This window comes from Nicotiana tabacum, chromosome 14 (assembly GCF_000715075.1).
Source record: "Nicotiana tabacum cultivar K326 chromosome 14, ASM71507v2, whole genome shotgun sequence".
NCBI lineage: Eukaryota > Viridiplantae > Streptophyta > Magnoliopsida > Solanales > Solanaceae > Nicotiana > Nicotiana tabacum.
In genome coordinates this window covers 111,342,351-111,364,968 of record NC_134093.1, presented here as the reverse complement: position 1 = coordinate 111,364,968, position 22,618 = coordinate 111,342,351, and the positions used below count along the sequence as shown (strand labels likewise).

At 37.6% G+C, this 22,618-nt stretch overlaps 2 protein-coding genes and 1 long non-coding RNA gene across 3 annotated transcripts; 2 read left to right on the top strand and 1 right to left on the bottom strand.

The window, feature by feature from the left end:
- Nucleotides 1–2,438: 2,438 nt before the first annotated feature.
- On the top strand, nt 2,439–2,957 carry LOC142169093 (uncharacterized). Its single transcript, XM_075230300.1, has one exon. The coding sequence runs from the start codon at nt 2,439–2,441 to the stop codon at nt 2,955–2,957; it is 519 nt and encodes a 172-aa protein (XP_075086401.1).
- A 16,737-nt stretch (nt 2,958–19,694) lies between these two features.
- On the top strand, nt 19,695–21,041 carry LOC107772711 (uncharacterized). Its single transcript, XM_075230393.1, has 3 exons — nt 19,695–20,079; nt 20,156–20,599; nt 20,683–21,041. The coding sequence occupies exons 1-3, from the start codon at nt 19,804–19,806 to the stop codon at nt 20,860–20,862; spliced, it is 900 nt and encodes a 299-aa protein (XP_075086494.1). The 5' UTR covers nt 19,695–19,803; the 3' UTR covers nt 20,863–21,041.
- A 100-nt stretch (nt 21,042–21,141) lies between these two features.
- LOC107773464 (uncharacterized) lies at nt 21,142–22,030 on the bottom strand. The gene is made up of 2 exons (XR_001645306.2): nt 21,561–22,030; nt 21,142–21,460 (listed from the first exon to the last, which is right to left on the bottom strand). It is a non-coding gene; the product is annotated as an uncharacterized LOC107773464 (long non-coding RNA).
- Between the last annotated feature and the right edge of the window lie 588 nt (nt 22,031–22,618).

Sequence of the window (22,618 nt, the reverse complement as noted above, 5' to 3'; positions counted from 1 at the left end):
AAGTATAGATGCATCGGGAATTACACTCAAGTAATGATCCAATGTATTTCACGATTTTACAAATATGAGCGAGTTTATGTTAATTAGCCTCGGGCAATAATTCTATATTAGCTTCTTCCGAAGACTAACAAGACTTCTTAATTGAATTATCCCTAAAATAATTAGGAGATTCACAGATTTTGCCCTGCGTTCGCAATGTATTATTTCCTGGCCTTCCGCGATCGCATATCAATGTTCGCGATCGCGAAGAGCATTATCTGGCAACAACCATTTTTACTCAATTTAGCACATTTTGACTTGGTTTATTTTGTATCTCTTCTAAATCATTTGATACCTGAAATATGCCAATAAACCTCAATAAATGCCTTAGTTTCTCAACAAAATCATCCAAAAGCTTAATTATCAAGAAGAGATAAGTTGGTGAAATACCAACTTATCACTTCTTCGTCACTCATCACTAGGTAAGTGATTTCTTAATATTGTGAGTTAAATACATGAAATATACATGGATTTGAGCATGGGAATTTATAAAAATTTGAGATTTTGGTAGGAAACCTAGAAATTGGTATTTTTAGATTTTGACCACGAAATTGGACATGGAATTTAGAATAAATTATATATTTGAGTTCGTGGTGTTATGGGTAAAGTTTAACCTCGAAAATATTTGAAATCCGGTCATGTGGACCCGAGGGTTGATTTTATTAACTTTCGAGCGGAGTTTGAAATTTTTATAAATTATTAAATTGTAAGCATTGAAGTATATTTTGATTGAATTACACATGATTTGACTAGTTTCGAGACGTTTGGCTTTGAGTCGAGGTGTTAGAGAGGCGTTGGAGCCGGTTATGGAACTTCAGAGCGAGGTAAGTCTCCTGTCTAACCTTGTGAGGGGAAAATTACCCCTAGGTGATATTTATTGTTATGTGAAACTAGTTGTGGGTGCTACGTACGCATGAGGTGACGAGAGTCCGTACGTAGATAAAGCATGTTTATGTCCGGGTAGACTAAGGACCTTATCATGTAATATTTGAATTATTTGAACTCATTCTGATGGCTTAATTAATTGAAGTTATAATTAAAATTGATTTAGAAATAAATATGTGTATACTAGACCGAGCCTTAACACCTTGAGTTGTGGGTGAGTTATTTGAGAAACGGTAAAGATTATATTCTTTTTATGCTCATTCACTGTATTGTAAATACTTGTCTCGTAATTCGGTAACTTTCTTCCTTTCCTGTGTAGCGGGCCGAATGCCTCGACAGTATAATATATGCATCTATGGTTCGTGCCGCTCGACCCTCGGCAATGTACATATTATTCTGGACTGAGCCGAACGACCTCGACAAAATCGTGTGTTATATCGCTAGAAGTCCAAATATTCCCGTGATAATCTTTCTACTGATGCCCGACATTTTATATGGTATTCCTTATTTGTTTGACATACATACTTGGTATTTTTTGAGTTGTTAAGGTAGAATACAAGATCGAGAAATTTATACTTTAAAAAAAGTATCTAGAAGAATATGTAATTTACAAATTTATCCCACTATCGCTGTGCACTTCATATCTGTTATGAATTATTATATTATTTAATTGGACCTCTAGTAAGTGTCGATGTCAACCCCTCGTCACTACTTCTCCGGGGTTAGGTTAGATACTTACTAGGTACGCGTTGATTTACATACTGCAGTAAATGTGCAGGATCTGACAAGTTCCTTTGGTGATCATCTTGGCGCGTGGGTGCACCTATTGAGGAGACTTTATGTGAGCCGCATTCCAGGCTACATGTCGCAGTCCACCGAGTCTCCATAGTTTTGTTTATTTTACCCTGTCTTATTTACATCCTGGACATATATTGTATTATTATTGTACTCAGAAAATGCTCATGTACTTGTGACACCGAGTTTTGGGGTATGCTAGTTGATGCTTACGGTTCTGTATATAATCATCGCCTTTCATTTCTCTTATAAACTATAATTTTCATACATTTCTATAGATTTAAAAGTGTAAATTTTCTTTTCTTATTAAAATTTGTAATTTCTAAAGTAATAAACTGAGTAATTAAATTGATAAACCACCGTTGGTTTGCTTGACGATAGCGTTAGGCGCCATCATGATCTATAGTGGAATTTGGGTCGTGACAGGAATTGGATTAAATCAAGAACTTGTATTCAAAGGGCAGGTGATACTCGCCAGGGTTCACATTTTAAGACAATGTGTAATTTTATTAGTTTATTTTCATCAATTGTTCATGTACTTGGAGTTCTTACAATTGAGGGTTCAAATTATCATGAAAGATCAATGACAAAAAGTCTAGTGGATAACATAAGATCATATGAGGTTGTCTATATGTTTCATTTAATGTTGAAAGTGTTAGCACTTACATATGATTTAAATATGACTTTGCAAAAAAAAAGATCAAGATATTGTAAGTGCCATGAAGCTTGTTGGTTTTGCAAAGAGACAATTGCAAGTTATCAGAGAACCTGGATGGAATCCTTTGGTAGAAGACGTCTCTTTATTTTGTGTCAAGCATGATATTGTAATCCCCGAAATAGATATGAATTATTCTCGTGGAAAGTCGAAGCGTAAGAAATCAAGTGTTATATATTCTTATCATTTGCGTGTAGAGGTTTTCTCTACTGTTATTGATTTGCAACTTTCGAATTTTAACAGTCGTTTTAGTGAAGTGAATACTGATCTACTTCTTGGTATGGCTAGTTTGAGTCCAGATAATTCTTTTGCAAATTATGATAAAGACATGATTATGAAACTTGCAACACACTATCCGAATGAGTTCACTAATTCTATGCTTGAGGATCTTAGTTTTGAGCTTGACATCTATATTGACTATGTGCGAGAGGCGGGCAATGAATTCTTTTACTTGAAAAGCCCCGGAGATCTTTCAGAGACATTGGTTAAAACAAATTTGCGCATGACTTGGAGACTTGTTTAATTTCTTGTGAAGTTAAGTTTGATATTGCATGTCGCTACTGCAACGGTAGAAAAATAGCTTTTTCTTTGATGAAGTACGTTAAAAGTGACTTGCGAAGCAGAATTGGTGATGAATTTTTGAATGATTGTTTAGTTTGTTATATAGAGGATGAAGTATTTGAAAGTGTACCTAATTGTGCGATTATTGATCATTTTCCAAACTTGACAAGTGGTCGAGTACAATTGTAATGACAATATTTATATTTATATGTTGTCTTTAAATATTTTGTTATTTTATAAATATACGCTGAATATTGATACTTGTTCCTTAATTCGGCTATTATGATATATCGACTTGAAGTTGTGGTAGGAACCCATATACTTCAATTCCTAAATCCACCTCTGGTCACCATTCAATGTTTACTGTGTCATCGCTAAAAGTTGAATAGGTTGCCAGTAAAGTCATTATTCATTTGGCGACCTACATACAATATATTTTCACGTGATGATCATATTCCATAGTAACACCATAAATATTATTGATGGTACGCTTCGAATTGGTGACGTGTGACTTTTACAATTGTGACCGATAAATCTAATTCAGAGATTGCGACTTATTAATAGCATTTCACAATTGTGACTTACAAATCGCATTCTTCTTATAAATCACGTTCCTTAATTGCGACTCATAAGTCGAATTCCAATTCCATCAACTCTTCTCTACTTTCATCTTTCTATAATATTCTTCAAATACCTCTCATCATCTTCTGCTAGACCTGTTAATCGGGCCGGACCAGCCCAATTACAGCCCGGTTCGACCCGGTTCAGCCCGATATGCTAGGGGGTGGGACGGGTTAGGTGAGGGGGGCGGGCTTGTTCGAACAATTTTTGGTAACCAGTGCCCCGGAACCCGGTTAGCCCGGTTATCCGTTATTGGATTTTTAATGGGCTACAGTCCGGTCCAGCCCAATTACTGTTTAAATTGTTTTTTATCTGGACTGTTGCCAACGATCAAATTGAAAACTGACCGTTGGGCAATGACCATATTTTGTAAAAATGGCCATTTCGGCCTACCCCTGAAGAAAATAGCCCCCACCCCCAATAATTGCTAAATTACAATTTCAACCTTTTAAAAACTATAAATAGACCACTTCTTCTTCATTTTTTCTCATAATTTGCTCTCTTACTACTCTAATTCTCTCTTGATAATATTGCTTGTTGCTCTTAAATTGTCAATCACTTATTATTTCAAGTTTCATCAAATATTTACTTTAGTCACTATAAAATTATAATTATCAAGTATTCAAGTGAAGGGTGGTTTCAATATTCAATATCATCAAATATCAAGTATCAGTCTATCAACTGAAGTTTGATATCAAATTTAGTGCAGCCTTGAATTATTTCATGTTAGGTGTGCATGTCATATTTATAATTTAATTGTGAAGAGTGGCCTTAAATTATTTAGAGATGAGATCACTTTAGTTAGAAGAGCTGTTGGTGTAATTTAAGGAAATAATAGAAGTGCTAGATTAAATGCATTTAAGAAAAAATGTGTACAATATGGACTAAAATCAAGACTTATGCCTGAATAAATAGTTACTAGATGGAATTACACTTATTTATTCTTAAGATGTTATTATAAATATAAAATTCCTATAACTAAAGTTGCTAATTCTCATTGTACCGATCCAAACCGTTTGTTAACATTTAGAACTTGGGATGTCATTGAAGATATTGTAAAAATTTTAAAATTTTTTTATGTGGCTACACTTGAGTTTTCTGGAGCTTATTATTCTACTATTGCAAAGGGTTTAGTTCATATTGCTAAAATTTCTCTTTTACTCCATAATTTGAAGAAGAAGGAAGGATATACTTCTGTTGTTGAATCTATGCTAGATAAATTTAAAAAATATTTCTACCCAATTCCCCTATTTACCTAATTTGTGCTATTTTAAACCCTTCTATCAAAATGGCAACTTGTCTCTAATTAATCATTGCTTTATATATTTATATGGATATTGGACCAACTGAAATTCCTGATATTGAAACTTGTATTTCTGATCTACACAAACATTTACAAACTTTATATAATTATTATGCTAACATTGTTGATGCTTTTGCTGTTGTAGATGCAAATATTCCTTCAAGTTCAGTTTCAACATCTGCATCCGGTGCTTTGGAGGATAATGATGGTGTTGAAGATTATTTGATTTGGTCTACACTAGGAGAGCATCAACAAACCAATAGCAAGAACATTGATGAACTCCAATTCTACTTGCAAAATTCACCGGAGCCTCGTACAAAGGAATTTCTATCGTTGGGTTGGTGGAGGAGCAACTCAAATCAATTTTCTGTTCTTTCGGCCATGGCCCGAGACGTTGTAAATGTGCCGATTTCAACAGTCGCATCAGAGCGCGCATTTAGCCAAGCAAGGCAGCAACTAGGAGATACCCTTCATTCATTAGGCAGCAACGCTTTGGAAATTTTAGTGTGCTTCAGAGATTGGATAAGATCAGAACGACAAAATCAAGGGCGTGAAGAGGTAGATGAAGCGGAGGACCAAGAAATTAAAGATATAATGGTTTATGGTTCCGATTCAAGCAATACGGGAAATCAAGAACCTCATGTTGACATGGATAAACTTACAAAAATAATGCAAAATATGTGATGTACTCTTTATTTTTTATAATTATTGTAATCTTTTAATTTGCAAGATCAAATATTAAAAAATAAAATTAGAACTTGCAAATTAATTTGAAGTATTATTTATTATTCAATGAAAATATAAAACGAAATCCTTCGGAGTTTGATCCTTACATATTGCCTATTTGTCTTATTAAATAATTTTTTGTAGCCACTTACTTTCAAATTTCAAATTTTAAATTTAAAACTTTAAACTTTAAAGTTTAATTCTAAGCCTTAAAAGTTTGCAAATACTTAAGTATCAATAACATTGAATAAGAAAAATAAAATATACTAAAAAAAACAAAATTGAGCCAGTCCGGTCCGGACCCGTTAAGCCCTAACCCGGATGGGCCCATCCAAACCCGAAAATTCCCAGTCCACTATCAGCCCGGAACCCCAGCCCACTAACCAGTCCGGAACAATAATCGGACGGGCTGTTATTTTTTATGTCCAACCTGTACCAGTCCGTCCGGTTAACACCTTTATCTTCTGCCGATCATGGCTTCTTTTACTAACCTTTCTAAGAACTCTAGTCTTCTCTTTGGTAGGGGATCCAAGAAGAGCAAAGACAAAGAAATCAATGTTGATGTTGACCCTCCCACGGTGAGCACCATTATCCCTAAACAACTCAAAACAGCCAAGGACTTCGAAGAGAAGTTCCCTTCTTCAAGTTCTCGCACTTGAGCTGTTAGTATATACCCTTCTTGTATCCGCCCTTCCAACATTCCTGTTGTGAAAGAGGTCTATGATTGCCATGACCTGAACATTATTGCTCCCGAACTGGTGGAGCGAGTAATCTTCACTAAGAAGGGCTTCATGTATATTTATACGTACCCATTCACTCTGGGTGCATTTTCTTTGAGAGGGGGACTTGACCCCATATTTTTTGAGTTGTGCCACAAATACCAGGTTTGTTTGGAATAGGTGAGCCCTTCGTTGTGGCGAACGGTGACCTGTCTACGACGGTTGTGCGAGGAAACAAAGGAGGATCTCACCTTGTCTCGCATGATGAATTCTCCAATTTATGTTTAGATGTCACGAGAAAAAGTTGGAGAGAATTTGAGATCGAGGGACTTCCCAAACAGGGTCGAATAGAAGGCATTTATACATATGAAGAAAGCCTCTTTCCATTGGAAAGCCTTTCCAATTATCATCACCAAGTTTAAATTGCAAGGTGTTTGGCGGGGTTTTTCTTATATTTAATAATTTGGCATCTAAAATCTATTGGCTCGACTAATCCAGATAGGAGTTCCTACCTGAATGTTTTTCATTCTTGGGGCTCGAACCCGAGACCTCTTGTTAAAGATGGAGGGATCTCATTTATATCGCTACTCGTTGCTTGTTTTTGGCGGAATTGTGCTCCTTCGTTTTTTTTTAATTGTAGACACTATCTCCTATTGTTTGTCTGATTCTTTAGAAAAGAATGGTTCTCTTACCCCTCTAAAGTTCCAAACAAAAAAAACATGACATATGATATTCAGTAGTTTAATTTTTATAAACAGTTCAAACAAACATAGTGTATCCTGTGATGTGCAGATTGTCTAAATAGCTAGTCTAATGGATTTTCTGTTTGTGCATTTTGGTAGCTGATGTTCGGCCAAAATATTATACTTTTAGTACATTACTCGCCCTATATTTTGTTGGTTTAGTGTAATTGTGCGACATTTGAGCTAACTTGTATTGTTTTATGTGTAGGAGCATCGAAAGAAAGAGTCGAATGAAAGTTACACAAAAAGAGGACAAAAATACAAGAAAAGAGCACAAAAGCATCAAGTACCCAAACCGTGCTACAGACCAAGTAAAGTCAGCTCTATAACCAGCTTGACCACGCTACAGGCCAATCGTAGCCAGCTCTGTAGCCAGATTGACCGCGCTATAAGTCTGGCCTCGCGAGGTCTATAGCCTGGTAATTAAAAGTACGTGAATTAAAATACTTCGACCCAAATTTGGAGTGGGAGACTTCAACCCTAGCCTATAAATACTCCCTAAACATGTCTAAGAGGAAAGATGATTTTTAGAGCAGATTCGACCTAAATGAGGACGTTTTTGAGAGAGGATTCGACCTAAGGAGGCAAGAACACAATAGGAGCAAGGCGAAGAATTACTCCACGAATTTTTCACTTCCTTCTTCGTATTTTCATTATTGGTTATGGATTCTAGTATTTTAGTTTTGCATACTATTATGAATAGCTAATTTAATATCTAGGGTTTTGATGGAACCTTTTATAAGATGAATTCTTATTACGTTTTTATATAATTGAACCTTTGGATTTCTCTACTTGTTCAACTACGTATTTATTGCTGTTGATTGAATAACCATCAATTGATTGTGCCTATTTCGTGTGTATATTGTTCAAGAGAGAGTACACATTTAGGTAATTGTTGAGCAACATCACTCCTAATGTATGTGAGAGATCAATACTGGGGGTTTAAAGGCGGGATTAGAGATAACGAAACCTTGCTGCGATCATAGTGAGCGGTGAATTAGTGCCAGCTAGTGTAGTTCGAGAGAATATGTCTAGTAAATTGTGGTAGTTGCTCGAGAGAGAATTAGACACCCGAAGTACTCACGATCGATAGAGAATACTTAGGCGAAATTATAGAAGACATAGCGGGAAGGATTCCGACAATTGGGAAAATCATAACTCTAGACCTCCTTAGTCTTGTCTCCAATTTCATCCTTGTTAGTTGATAATTTTACTGCTTTATAATATTTATTAATTAATTATAAACAAAGCTCAAGCAAAATAATGCATGTATAGAGAGAAGCGAGGATTTTTAATCTATGAGTTCAGGATTTTACAACGACGACTTCAAGTGTTAATAACTAGGTTCTAGATTTTGTGGCGACCTATTTGGATTTTGTAGCAACTATAGTTGCTATAAAATGTAAGCACATATGCGACTAAAGTCGATATAAAGTCAAAGGCTATTGTGGAGAAGAGAGCTGCTCTTTATAAATTCCGTTTGCGGGATCAATGTCGCCACTAAAAGACGGCTATTTAACTACTAATAAATATATAGCTTCTACAGAAATTACAAAAAGAAGAAACATAATAAAGTAAGTTTCTTTCAAAAAAATAGTAAGAATTACCCAGATCTACAAAATCCGGATAAATGTGGAGATTTGTTTACACTATCAGGTCATATAGCAACGAAAACAAATTGGTAATTGATTATATAAGCATGAAAAATATTTATATTGTTAATGTATAGAACTTTAGTTCATGGAATTGTAATTGTAGTGCAATGACATTAGCCTATAAACTTATTGAAATTATTATCTCTTGTTTTACAAGCATAATCATCAATTTCAAAAGCCAAACAAATACTCAAATCTGCTGAATCGAAATTGAATCGAGTGAATGTTGGAGTTGCCCAGAGGAGTGCATTATGGTAAATCGACTACGGGGAGAGAGGGAGAGAGACAGTGTGTATACGCGGCTTATAAATCGCAATCCCCGAATGCTAGTTATAATCGTAATCATCAAATTCGAGTTATAAATCGCAATCTCAGAATTATAAATCGCAGTTACATATATAGCATTCGGAAACTGCGACTAATGAATCCCCGTAAGCGACTTTTAAGTCCCTTTTCTAAGTGCATTCTATAAAATACAATTACTATGTTTAGTGTTTTACTCCAACTCCAATTACGGTTTGTCAAATGTGACTTGTAAATCGCGTTCATCAAATGGAAAGAGAGAGAATTAGCTGAAGAGCAAATTGTTTGTTTTCGCGCGCATTGTGAATGGGAAATTGTGTTTGTTGCTAAGATTGAGAAAAACAATGAATTCTCCTATTTATGTTATGATGTCACGAGAAAAAGTTAGGAGAGAATTTTAGATCCCAAACAGGGTCGAATATAAAGCATTTACACTTGTGTAAAACCGTTGGGAAACTTTTCCAATTATCATCACCATGTTTAAACTGCACAGTATTTGGCGGAGTTTTTTTTTTTTATATTTAATAATTTGGCATCTGGAATCCACTGGCTCGACTAATCCAGATTCGCGTTCCTACCTGAAATTTATCCATTCTTGGTGCTCGATCCCGAAACCTCTGATTAAGGGTGGAATGATCTCATCCATCTCACTACATCTCTTTGTTGGTTTTTGGCAGAATTATGCTCCTTCGTTTTTTTTTTCCGCTGTTTTTTTTTTTGTTGTAGACAGTTTCTTTAATTTTTTTTTCTTTTGTTTGTTTGACTCATTAGAAAAGAATGGTTGTGTGACCCCTCTCGGGTTACAGAGAAAAAAAAAAAGAAATATGGTATCCAGTTGTGTCACGAACCCAATTTCCCTCCGTAGGGTATCGTGATGGCACCTAGTTTTTAAGACTAGATAAGCCTAACAATTTGCGGAATAACTGAATATAAAACTGAACTCAAATCTCAACATATGAAATACATATAAAAACTGCGATTCAGATAATTACAACTCCCAAAACCCGGTAGAAATAAGTCACAAGCTTCTAAGAGAAAATACTAAGTGTCTCTATACATCAGAGTCTAAAGAGAGTAAGAAAAACAACATAATAAGGATAGGGGGATTCTGAGGTCTGCGGACACTGGCAGATATACCTTGAAGTCTCCACGTACGGTCTAGCTCACTGGTATCTCGCCTGGTAGAAAGAACCTGGATCTGCACAAAAATATATACAGAAACGTAGTATGAGTACACCACAACGGTACCCAGTAAGTGCCAAGCCTAACCTCGGTAGAGTAGTGACGAGGTCAGGTCAGGGCCCTATTGGAATAAAAGAAAACAAGGCAGAAAATATAATAATACAATGAAATAACTGAGAAATGAACAACGAGAAATTCTAGAAAGGTAACAACACAACAAATAGAGGTAAACAACATGAGCGCTCCCGAGGTATCGCCTCATAGTCCCAAATATAAATACACAACAAGGGAATCTCCCGAGGTACCGCCTCGTAGTCCCAAAAGTAAATATGCAACATGGGATCTCACGAATTACCGCTTCGTAGTCCCAAAAGTAAATACACGATAGAGGGAGCTCCCGAGGTACCGCCTCATAGTCCCAAAAGTAAATACGCAACTCATAAATTATGGAACTACGAATTTACGACAAGGAATCCTACAGTTAAAGACCATATATAATAATCAAGGAAACAAATAATTCAACTAAGCATGTTGCACAAATTTTATGTAATAGTTAAGACACGTAGACATGCGATACTAGGCTAAACATGACAGCTACACCTGTTAAGGCAACTCAATTAAGGAATTTAAAAAGGCAGACTACTCAGCAAGAACCGAAATTTCTACATTTAGCCCGTGTACGCACTCGTCACCTCGCGTACATATCGCTCACATATCACAAATTGTTACAATAGTGCCAAATCCTATGGGGATTTCCCTCACACAAGGATAAATAAGTCACTTAGCTCAAATCTCGCTCAATCAATCGATAAAGATGCCTTTCCCTCGATTTTCTGACTCCGAACCACCCAAATCTAACCAAAAGCAATTACATACCATGAATACAACTACAAGAAACTAATTTAAAGAGCAAATCTACAACTTTAGCAAAGAATCGAAAAGTCGCCCCAAAAAGTCGTCCCGGACCAAAGTCTCATAATCGGGTTAGTATCACAAAATACGAACACTCATTAGATATCGAGTTCAACTATACCAAAATTACTCAAATCCGATACAAAATGTGGCCTAGGGATTTTTCCACCCCTTTTCACAAATTTTACAACCGATATCCTGAATTAAAGGAATAATAAATGATATCTTAGTGGGAATTAGTCAAACAAGTAAAAAAATCCTTACCCAAATATTTTCTCTGAAAAACCCTCGAAATATCGTATCGATCCGAGATCTCTAGGTTCAAAAATAAAGAATGAAATTTAACCCTCGGAATTGGCACTTTTTTGCCCAGCGATTTCACTTTTGCGAGGCCTTAGCCGCATCTGCGAAAATTCCATCGAAGGTGCGGCCATTACTTAGGCCACAAAATCTCACTTTTGCGGCACCCTAAGCGCACCTGCGTGTGCGCTTTTGCGAAGAGACAACCATATCTACGCTCCTGCTTCTGCGACCAAGGAGCGCTTTTGCGCATGTGCTCCTGCGGACCTCGTCCGCATCTGCGACCAACAGGCCTCCCTGGCCTTTCCGCTTCTGTGCTCATTCTTCCGCAAAAGCGACTCCACTTCTGCAGCCTTCATGTCACACCTGCGACCACTTACCACCTTCTCCAGTTCCGCTTCTGCGCTTGGTCTCATGCTTCTGCGGGCCTGCAACTGCGGTCAATCTTGCGCAGGTGCGGTTGCACCAGATTTGGTGCACTTCAGCCATTCTTTAAACTTCAACTTGATCTATTAACCATCTGAAATCAACCCGAGGCCCCTGGGACCACAACCAAACATACAAATAAGTCGTAAAACATCATACAAACTTAGTCGAGCCTTTAAATCACATCAAACAATGCTAAAACACGAATTGTGCATCGATTCAAGCCTAATGAACTTTAAAACTTTAAACTTCTACATCTGATACCGAAACCTATCAAATCAAGTCCAATTGACCTTAAATTTTGCGCACAAGTCATAATTGATATTACGGACCTACTCCAACTTCCGGAATCAGAAACCGACCCCGATATAAAAAAGTCCAGCCCCGGTCAAACATTCAAAAAATCATCCAATTTTTCAACTTTTGCCAATTGACGCTAAAATGACTTATGGACCTCCAATGCAACATCCGAATACCTTCCTAAGACCAAAATCACCCTATGGAGCTATAGGAACCGTCAAAACTCCATTCCAGAGTCTTCTTCATACAAATTAACTATGGTCAATTCCTACGACTTAAGCTTCCATTTTAGGGACTATGTGTCCCATTTCACTCCGAAATCAAAAACCAAACTTCTCGGCGAGTCACGTAACCACAGAATAAAATAGAGGGAGCAATAAATAGGGATTTGGGGCTAATACTCTTAAAACAACCAGCCGGGTCGTTACATCCTTCCCCCGCTTAAAACAAACGTTCGTCCTCGAATGAGTATATAGACATAACTGAAATGGTGAAAAGATGAGGATAACGGCTGCGCATATCATGCTCAGTCTCCCAAGTCACCCCCTCGACCGGATGACCCCTCCACCGAACCTTCACAGAAGCGATGTTCTTTGACCTCAACTTTCAAACATGCCTGTCCAAAATGGCCACCGGCTCCTTAACATAAGATAGATCCTTATCCAACTGGATTGAGATGAAATCTAACACATGAGACGGATCTCCGTGATACTTACAGAGCATGGAAAAATGGAATACTGGATGAACTGCAGAGAGACTAGGTGGTAGTGCAAGTCTGTAAGCCACTTATTCAACCCTCTCAAGAATATCAAAAGGCCCGATATACCTAGGGTTCAACTTGCCCTTCTTTCCGAACCTCATAACACCCTTCACGGGTGAAACCCGGAGTAAGACCCGCTCCCCAGCCATGAATGCAATATCGCACACCTTCCGATCTGCATAAGTCTTCTGCTTGGGCTTGGCTGTACGGAGTCGATCCTGAATCAATTTAACCATTTCCAAAGCATCCTGAATCAAGTCTGTACCCAATAGCTTAGCCTCGCCCGGCTCGAACCAACCCACTGGAGATCGGTACTGCCTATCATATAAAGCCTCATATGGGGCCATCTGAATGCTCACTTGATAACTATTTTTGTAGGTAAACTCCTCAAGTGGCAATAACTGGTCCCAAGCACCCCCAAAATCCATCACACACACACGAAGCATATTCTCTAATATCTGAATAGTGCACTCGGACTATCCGTCAGTCAGAGGGTGAAATGTTGTACTCAACTCCACTCGAGTACCCAACTCACGCTGTACCCCAGTCAAAGATGATAGATGCCGGTACACAATGAAGTCTGACAATCTCGCGAATGTAAACCTGAGTCAGCTGCTCCGAAGAGTAAGTAGTAACTACAAGAATGAATGAGATGACTTTGTCAATCTATCCACAATCATCCAAACTGCATCGAACTTCCTCTAAGTCTGTGGGATCCCAAAAACGAAATCTATAGTGATCCGCTCCCATTTCTACTCTGAAATTTCTAACTTCTGAAGCAATCTACCCGGTCGTTGATGCTCATACTTCACCTATTAATAATTTAGACACCGAGCTACATATTCCACTATGTCCTTCGAACTGGATACATTTTCGCGACACCTGGATACATATTCCTCATCCGCCTCCACCAATAATGTTGCCTCAAGTCTTGATACATCTTCGCGACACCTGGATGAATGGTCTACCGCGAACTGTGAGCCTCCTGGAGAATCAACTCACGTAATCCATATACATTGGGCATACAGAGCCTGGCCTACATCCATAATACACCGCCATATCCTATGGTAACTTCCTTGGCATCACCATGCTGAACTATGTCATTAAGGACAAGAAGATGTGGGTCATCATACTGACGCTCTTTGATACGATCATAAAGAGAAGACCAATAAACCACACAAGCCAAAACTTTACTCGGATCAGAAACATCCAATCTGATAAACTGGTTGGCCAAGGCCTGAACATCCAAGGCTAAAGGCCTCTCTGCTACTGGTAGATATGCTAAACTGCCCAAACTCTCCACCACATTGGCCTTCCCAGGATGATAGAGAATGGTGATGTCATAATCCTTAAGTAGCCCCAACCATCACCGTTGCCGCAAGTTAAGATCCTTCTGTTTAAACAGATGTTGTAGACTTTGGTGATCGGTGAAAACCTCACAAGGGACACCATACAAATAGTGCCGCCAGATCTTCAAGGTATGAACAATAGTTGCTTACTCGAGGTCATGGACATGGTAGTTCTTCTCATACATCTTTAGCTGTATAGACATGTAGGCAATCACCCCACCGTCCTGCATCAACATCTCGCCGAGACCAATGCGCGACACATCACAATATACCGTATAGGACCCCGAACCAGTAGGCAACACTAACAATGGAGCTGTAGTCAAAACAGTCTTGAGCTTTTGAAAGCCCTCCTCACAATCCTCGCTCCACCTGAACGGAGCACTCTTCTGGGTTAATCTATTCATAGGTGCAGCAATATACGAGAAACCCTCTACAAATCGACGGTAATATCCCGTCAAACTAAGAAAACTACAGATGAGGATGATCTAGGCCAACTCTGCAGTGCTTCAATCTTCTTCGGGTCTACCTTGATCCCCTCACTAGATACCACATGACCCAAAAATTTCACTGAATCTAGCCAGAACTCACACTTCAAAAATTTTGCATGCAACTCCTTTTTTCTCAAGGTCGGAAGCATAGTCCTCTAGTGCTTCTCATGATCCTACCGACTGCGGGAGTACACTAGAATGTAACACAATGACGAAAGAGTTAATATAGGGCTGAAATACACTGTTCATCAAGTGCATGAATGTTGCTGGGGTGTTGGTCAGCCCAAAAGATATCACAAGGAACTCGTAATGACCATACCAAGTCCTGAAAGCAGTCTTCGGGATATCTGGCTCCCGAATCTTCAATTGATGATAGCCTGAATGCAAGTCGATCTTAGAGAACACTCTGGCACACTGAAGCTGATCAAATATATCATCAATACATGGCAATGGATACATGTTCTTCACTGCAACCTTGTTCAATTGGCGATAATCAGGTCTGCAGTTCTTGTTGGGCTTTGAATTTGACACTCTTTGAACTTTGACTTTTGCAGCCTCACAATTATTGTGCGGTTCGCACTTTACACTGAAGTTCTGTTGATTTTTCTTCTTTTTTTCCTTGTTCAAAATCACTCCTTCTTGAGTTGAATTTCATAACTTTGGCTCATTTTCCAATACTCCTGCAAGTAATCATATTTCATCAGTTTTCGAAAGTCAAAAGGAGCAAATACGTAGTCAAAAGCCCCATTTATCATACGTGTCCTCACCATATGTGAGAGAACAGAAAGACAAAAATTCAAAATCTCGCACGATAAGGAATCAAAGAAATGAAGCTTTTCCTAACAGTTCCATAGCCTCCCGAAGATAAGTACAGACGTCTCCCTACCGATCCGCGAGACTACTAAACCTGCTTGTGACTAATAATACCTATGAACCTAGTGCTTTGATATCAACTTGTCATGACCCCAATTTCCCCCCGTAGGGTATCTTGATAGCACATAGTCTTTAAGACTAGGTAAGCCTAATAATTTGCAGAATAACTGAATATAAAACTGAACTCAAATCTCAACATATGAAATACATATAAAAGTTGCGATTCAGATAATTACAACTCCTAAAACTCGGTAAAAATAAGTCACAAGCTTCTAAGATAAAATACTAAGTGTCTCTATACATCAGAGTCTAAAGAGAGTAAGGAAAATAACATAATAAGGATAGGGGGACTCCGAGGTCTGCGGACGCTGGCAGATATACTTTGAAGTCTCCACGTACGGTCCACCTCACTGGTATCTCGCCTGGTAGAAAGAACCTGGATCTGCACAAAAATATGTGCAGAAACGTAGTATGATTACACCATAACGGTACCCAGTAAGTGCCAAGCCTAACCTCGGTAGAGTAATGACGAGGTCAGGTCAAGGCCCTACTAGAATAAAAGGAAACGAGACAGAAAATATAATAATACAATGAAATGACTAAGAAATGAACAACGAGAAATTTCAGAATGGTAACAACACAACAAATAAAGGTAAACAACAGGGGCGCTCCCGAAAGTAAATACGCAACTCATAAATTATGGAACAACAAATTTATGGCAAGGAATCCAATAGTTAAAGACCGAATACACTAATCAAGGAAACATATAATTTAACTAAGCATGTTGCACAAATTTTAGTAAGAGTTAAGACACGTAGACATGCGAAACTAGGCTAAACATGGCAGCTACACCTGTTAAGGAAACTCAGTTAAGGAATTTCAAAAGGAAGACTACTCAGCCAGAACCGAAATTTCCACATTTAGCCTGTGTACGCACTCGTCACCTTGCGTACACGACGCTCACATATCACAAATTATTACAACAGTTCCAAATCCTAAGGGGATTTCCCCCACACAAAGTTAGACAAGTCACTTACCTCAAATCTCGCTCAATCAATCGATAAAGATGCCTTTCCCTTGATTTTCAGACTCCGAACGGCCCAAATCTAGCCAAAAGTAATTCCATACCATGAATACAACTACAAGAAACTTATTTAAATAGTAAATCTACAACTTTAGCAAAGAATCAAAAAGTCGACCTTGTCCCACGTCTCAAAATCGGGTAAAAGTCATAAAATACGAACACCTATTCGATATTGAGTTCACCCATATCAAAATCACTCTAATCAAATAAATAATTCTTGATCGAAACCGCAAAATTTGGCCTAGGGATGTTTTCACCTTTTTCCACAAATTTCACAACCCAAGTTCTTAATTAAAGGAAGAATAAATGATATCTTAGTGGGAATTAGTCAAAAACAAGTCAAGAATCCTTACCCAAATATTTTCTCTGAAAAACCCTCGAAATTTCGCCTCACTCCGAGCTCTCTAGATTCAAAAATGGAGAATGAAATTAAACCCTCGGAATTGGTCCTTTTCTGCCTTAGTGATTTCGCTTCTACGAGGTCTTAGCCACAGGTGTGGCCGTTACTTAGGCCACAAAATATCGCTTATGCGGCACCCTAAGAGCACCCACGCGTGCGCTTCTGCGAAGAGACAGCCGCATCTGTGCTCCCGCTTTTGCAACCAAGGAGCGCTTCTGCGCATGCGCTCCTTGTCCGCATCTGCGACCAACAGGCCTCCCTGGCCTTTCCGCTTCTGCGCTCATTCTTCTGCAGAAGCGACTCCGCTTCTGCGGACTTCATCTCGCACCTGCGACCACTGGACACCTTCTCCAGTTCTGCTTCTGTGCTTGGCCTCACACTTCTGCGGGCCCGCACCTGCGGGCAATCTTGCGCAGGTACGATTGCACTAGAACTGGTGCACTTCAACCATCCTTTAAACTTCAACTTGATTCGTTAACCATTCGAAATCAATCTGAGGCCCCCAGGACCTCAACTAAACATACCAACAAGTCATAAAATAGCATACGAACTTAGTCGAGCCTTTAAATCACATCAAACAACGCTAAAAATATGAATTGCTCATCGATTCAAGCCTAATGAGCTTTAAAACTTCAAACTTCTACATCTGATGCTGAAACCTATCAAATCAAGTCCGATTGACTTCAAATTTTGCACACAAGTCATAATTTATATTACGAACCTACTTCAACTTCCGAAATCAAAAACCGATCCTGATATCAAAAAGTCCACTCCCGCTCAAATTTTTCAAAAATCATCCAATTTTCCAACTTTCGCCAAATTACGCTAAAATGACCTACGGACCTCCAATGCAATATCCGAATACGCTCCTAAGACCAAAATTATCCCATGGAGCTATAGGAACCATCAAAACTCCATTGTGGAGTCGTCTTTATACAAATTAACTTTGGTCAATTCCTAGGACTTTAGCTTCCATTTAGGGGCTATGTGTCCCATTTCACTCTGAAACCAAAACCCAAACCTTCCGGCAAGTCACGTAACCATAGAACGAAATAGAGGGAGTAATAAATAAGAGTTCAGGGCTAATACTCTCAAAACAACCGGTCTGATCGTTACAAATTATTTATTTTTCTAACATATTATTCTCTTTTAGTAGTTATAAGGATTCTTGATCTACATGGAATTTCTTGAATATTTCAGCAATCTTATACTACCATTCTTTAGCTATCAAATTTATATAAGATAAACTAATAACAGATCAACAAAGCATTGATTGTCAGCATCACTTTCTCTCATTTCATCTACTACTGTTAGCCGTTAGGGAATATCTTCTGATAGCGTGCTTTGTTTTAAGAATATGTGTGTAAACTATCTTATAGAGGGTATCGTGGACTTTAAAACAATAACTTCAAATACTAATAATTGGATTCTAGAGTGTATAAGCTGCAATAAATAATTAGAAAAAAATTAGGGTTGCAGGTGGGAATCTCAATGTGTAATAGGGCAAAGATGAGTGTTATTAGTAAGTTCGTGGGTGACTGGGCTCTTGAGTTTTCAAGGTTGCTGGACTATACTGATATGATTAAGAGTACAAATCCTGGAACTTCTTGTAGGGTCATAATTGATAATGAGACACAACCTGGGAAATGTTTGTTCAAGTATTTTTATGTCTGTTTTGATGCATTGAAGAAGGGATGGTTAGAAGGTTGTAGGAGGATTATAGGGTTGGATGGTTGTTTCTTGAAGGAGGCTTGCAAAAGTGAACTTTTAGTTGATATTGGAAAGAATGAGAATCAACAAATAAACCCAATAGCATGGGCAGTTATTGACCAAGAAACTAAACATTCTTGGAGTTGATTCTTAAGTCATCTCATTCATGATTTGGAGCTTGGTCTAGGATATGGATTAACAATAATGTCTGACATGCAAAAGGTACTATACTAAACATGCTTTCTGTTGCTTATTTCATTTATGTTGTTGCTTATTTTATTTATATTGCTTATTTCATTCTGTTTCCTTTTTTTTAATGTCTATAAGGGTCTTGTTCCAATTGTTCAAGAATTACTTCCTAATGCTGAAAGGAGGATGTGTGCAAGGCATATTTGGGCAAATTGGCAAAAAACATGGAGAGGTGAAGCAAGAAGAAAATCTTTCTGGAGATGTGCTAAGGCCAGTTTTGAGGTAAAATTGAAAGAAGAATTTGAACACTTGGATAAACTTGGGCATAAAATTTGTGAATCCCTCCTTAGATATAATAAAGAGTACTGGCGTAGGTCTTATTTTAGTGAAACTGTTAGGTGTGATGTTGTTGAAAATAACATGTGTGAGACATTTAACTCATGGATTGTGGGTCCTAGGCATACTTGAAGACATTAGACATAATATAATGAATAGACATGGGGGATATGATCAAATTTGCTGAAACATGGATCACTGACATTTCACCCATGGCAAGATTTGCTTTAGAAGAGAATAAACAAGTTGGTAGGAGATTAAAAGTGATGTGGAATGATGATACCGGCTTTGAAATTGAGGAAGGGGAATATAGGTTTATTGTTGACATGGTTAAGGAAACATGTAGTTACAGACTGTGGCAGTTGAGGGGTATCCCTTGTGCCCATGTAGTTTGTGCATTTTCTCATATTGGGGAAGATCTAGAAGATTATGTTGAGCATTGGTATAGAAAAGATACGTACTTCAATACTTATAAGTACTTCATTCAACCAATCCCCAATATGGAAGATGTGGCCTAAATCAAATAACCCACCAGTCGAGCCACCTGAAGTTAAACCAATGCTTGGTAGACCCAAGAGATGTAGTAGAAGGGACAACGATGTACCAAGAAAAAAGAAATGGGGAAAAGCATCAAAGAAAGGAGCCAAGATGACATGTTCTTACTGCCATCAAAGTGGACACAACAAAAAATGGTGCAAATCAGGGGTATGTCCTTTGTTATTTTCATTGATCTACTTACTTGTTAACCTTTGTCTTATAACCTTTGTTTTGTTACATATAGCCTCAAGAAAGACCAAGAACAACAACTGAATCAACACCAAACATTCAACTTGCTACTCAACAATCTAGTATAACTACTGAAGCAATGCCAATGAGACAACCTAGTACCCAACATTCTAGTGTTCCTTCTTCTTTATGTCAAGATACTACAAAATTTAGAAATAATACTTCTACTAGGAGAGGCAGAGGGAGAGGACTAGGAATAGGAGTTGGCAGAGGAAAGGGAAGGGGAACTGGTATAGGAAGGGGCACTGGTTTAGGAAGAGGAAGTGGGGCTAGTTCTGATTCAACAAGCACAGCCTCCAGTGCGCCTGCTGGATTTGCTACTGCTGCTTCTCTTCATGCTGCTACTAAATCTGTTTCTGTTGCTGTTGGAAAAAAAAGAACAAGAAAATTGGGATTTGGCATTTACACAGACACAGAATCTGGAAGACAAGTTCTTAATGTAAGCTCTTTCACATTTCTATATGATAGCTATTTCATAAGTTATTAATAGATTGCCTAATAGATATCACTCTAAATTTACAGCCGGAAATACTAAGTGAAAGAGTCATCTCCAGTGGGAGACAATTAAAGAATACATCACTTACCAATATTGATCTTGGATTCAAACCACCTGGATTGATATGGAACGAAAAAACTACTATTACTGGAAACCAACTTCAACAACAAAAAGATTTGCAAATGAAGAAGAAAAAAACTTGTTAGAGAAGATTTCACTTTATGCAGTTTATTCAAGTGTTTTGTCTAATTTGATTTTCATGAACCTACAACTAGCTGCAGTTTTAGTTATTTTATATTAAAGTAATGTTTCAGATGTATGTTTGACATTTTATTTTGTGACTATTGCCTTGGTTTGAGCAATAAAATTTGCAATTTATTCTACAGATTGTATTTGCCTTGGTAGAGTTTATTGTACAGTTTGTATTTGTATCTTGTAGTTGCGGTCGGGGAGAACATTAGTTATGTCAAAATTTTGATGAAATATTAGTCCAAAAGTGATTCAACTTGTATTCATCTAAGTTTCTTACATTATAACATTCAAAATAGCTACTGGTTTACATAACTGCCAATACACAAAAGAGCTCCTTCAACCAACTAAATTTCAACTAACATAGCAAATATTACATAAGAAACTCTCAGACAATCCAAGCAAGTATCACAATGACCAACAACATTCTGTACTTTCTCCTCATCTTCTCCTTTTCTTCGTCGTATTTTTTGATCCTCTTCAAAAATCCCCAAATTACAATCTTAGCTTGTTCAGAAAATTCATCTTCAAGCCACTTAAATACTTACACCCTTCCTATAAAAAACATTAATAAAAGTTCATAAAAATGGAGTCTTGGCCAAACAATTTTGAAGAAACAAAATAGGCACAAAACATAACTTTAAAAATTACTTACTCGACCATATTGGCATCCAAGATACCTGCGACCGGGGTTATTTTGTGACCACGAAATTATCAATTCTACCCTTTACCACAATAACAATACAAGGTGCCTTCCATTTTTGATAATGCTTCGAAATAGAGAAAGAGGGAAGATAGAAGAAGGAAAAGGTCGAGGAAGAACGGGGATTTAGGTTTAGGAGTTTGAGAATTGGGATAAATATAAAAGGGATTCATTAAGGGTATAATAGTAATTTTGAAGTTTTTTAGCCGCTACAACCAAGAAAAACGTAAACTAATGTGCTACCCAACGTTTGTATCTCACTCTAGTTGACATGTCCGACACGTGTATTTACTTGACACAATAAAACCAAACATAAAGTATCTATATGGTCACCTGGTAAGTTGGAGTGTGAGATAGATATCTTCGGCCAACTTTAAGTGTGTCTTTATGTATTTTGCCTTTAATAAATTTTTCAACATAAATACACTATTTGAGCAAAAATTTTATGCCAACTTTAGTCGATAAGTGCTGAAATTTTGTAGTAACTATAGTCGCCATAAAATCCGAATAGATCATCGTTAAAGTAATTATTCATTGGTGATTTACCTAAAATCTATTTTTTTGTTCCGTAATTGTTTACGTTTTATAACAACTTTAGTCGCCACTCAATGTTGAATATGTCACCATTAAAAATCAAATAGGTCGCTAGTAAAATCATTATTCATTTGGCGGCCTACATAAAATATATTTTCATGTGATGGTCATGATACATAGAAACATCATAAATATTATTCGATGGTACGCTTCGAGTTTGTGACGTGTGCCTATTACATATCCGTACCCGATGTTTAGACCTAATAAAATAGCATCTGCAATAAGGTGTACTCCATGATGAAGATAAAAGTTGACTACAATGACACTACACAAGAAGGGCAGGAAGATAATATAGTTAACAATTGGTCGTCCACCAAAACATATTGTTACACGGTTTGATTTTATGTTTGACACTTTGAAGAAGGTAAGAAAATGAGAGAAAATGCACTGATATTGTTAGCTTATGTTAGGTTTTC

Coding starts and splice junctions, on each gene's coding strand:
- LOC142169093 (XM_075230300.1), top strand. CDS start 2,439: ATGAAGCTTGTTGGTTTTGCAAAGAGACAATTGCAAGTTATCAGAGAA.
- LOC107772711 (XM_075230393.1), top strand. CDS start 19,804: ATGTTGAGCATTGGTATAGAAAAGATACGTACTTCAATACTTATAAGT. Junction 20,080..20,155: donor AAAAATGGTGCAAATCAGGG/GTATGTCCTTTG, acceptor TGTTACATATAG/CCTCAAGAAAGACCAAGAAC. Junction 20,600..20,682: donor CTGGAAGACAAGTTCTTAAT/GTAAGCTCTTTC, acceptor CTAAATTTACAG/CCGGAAATACTAAGTGAAAG.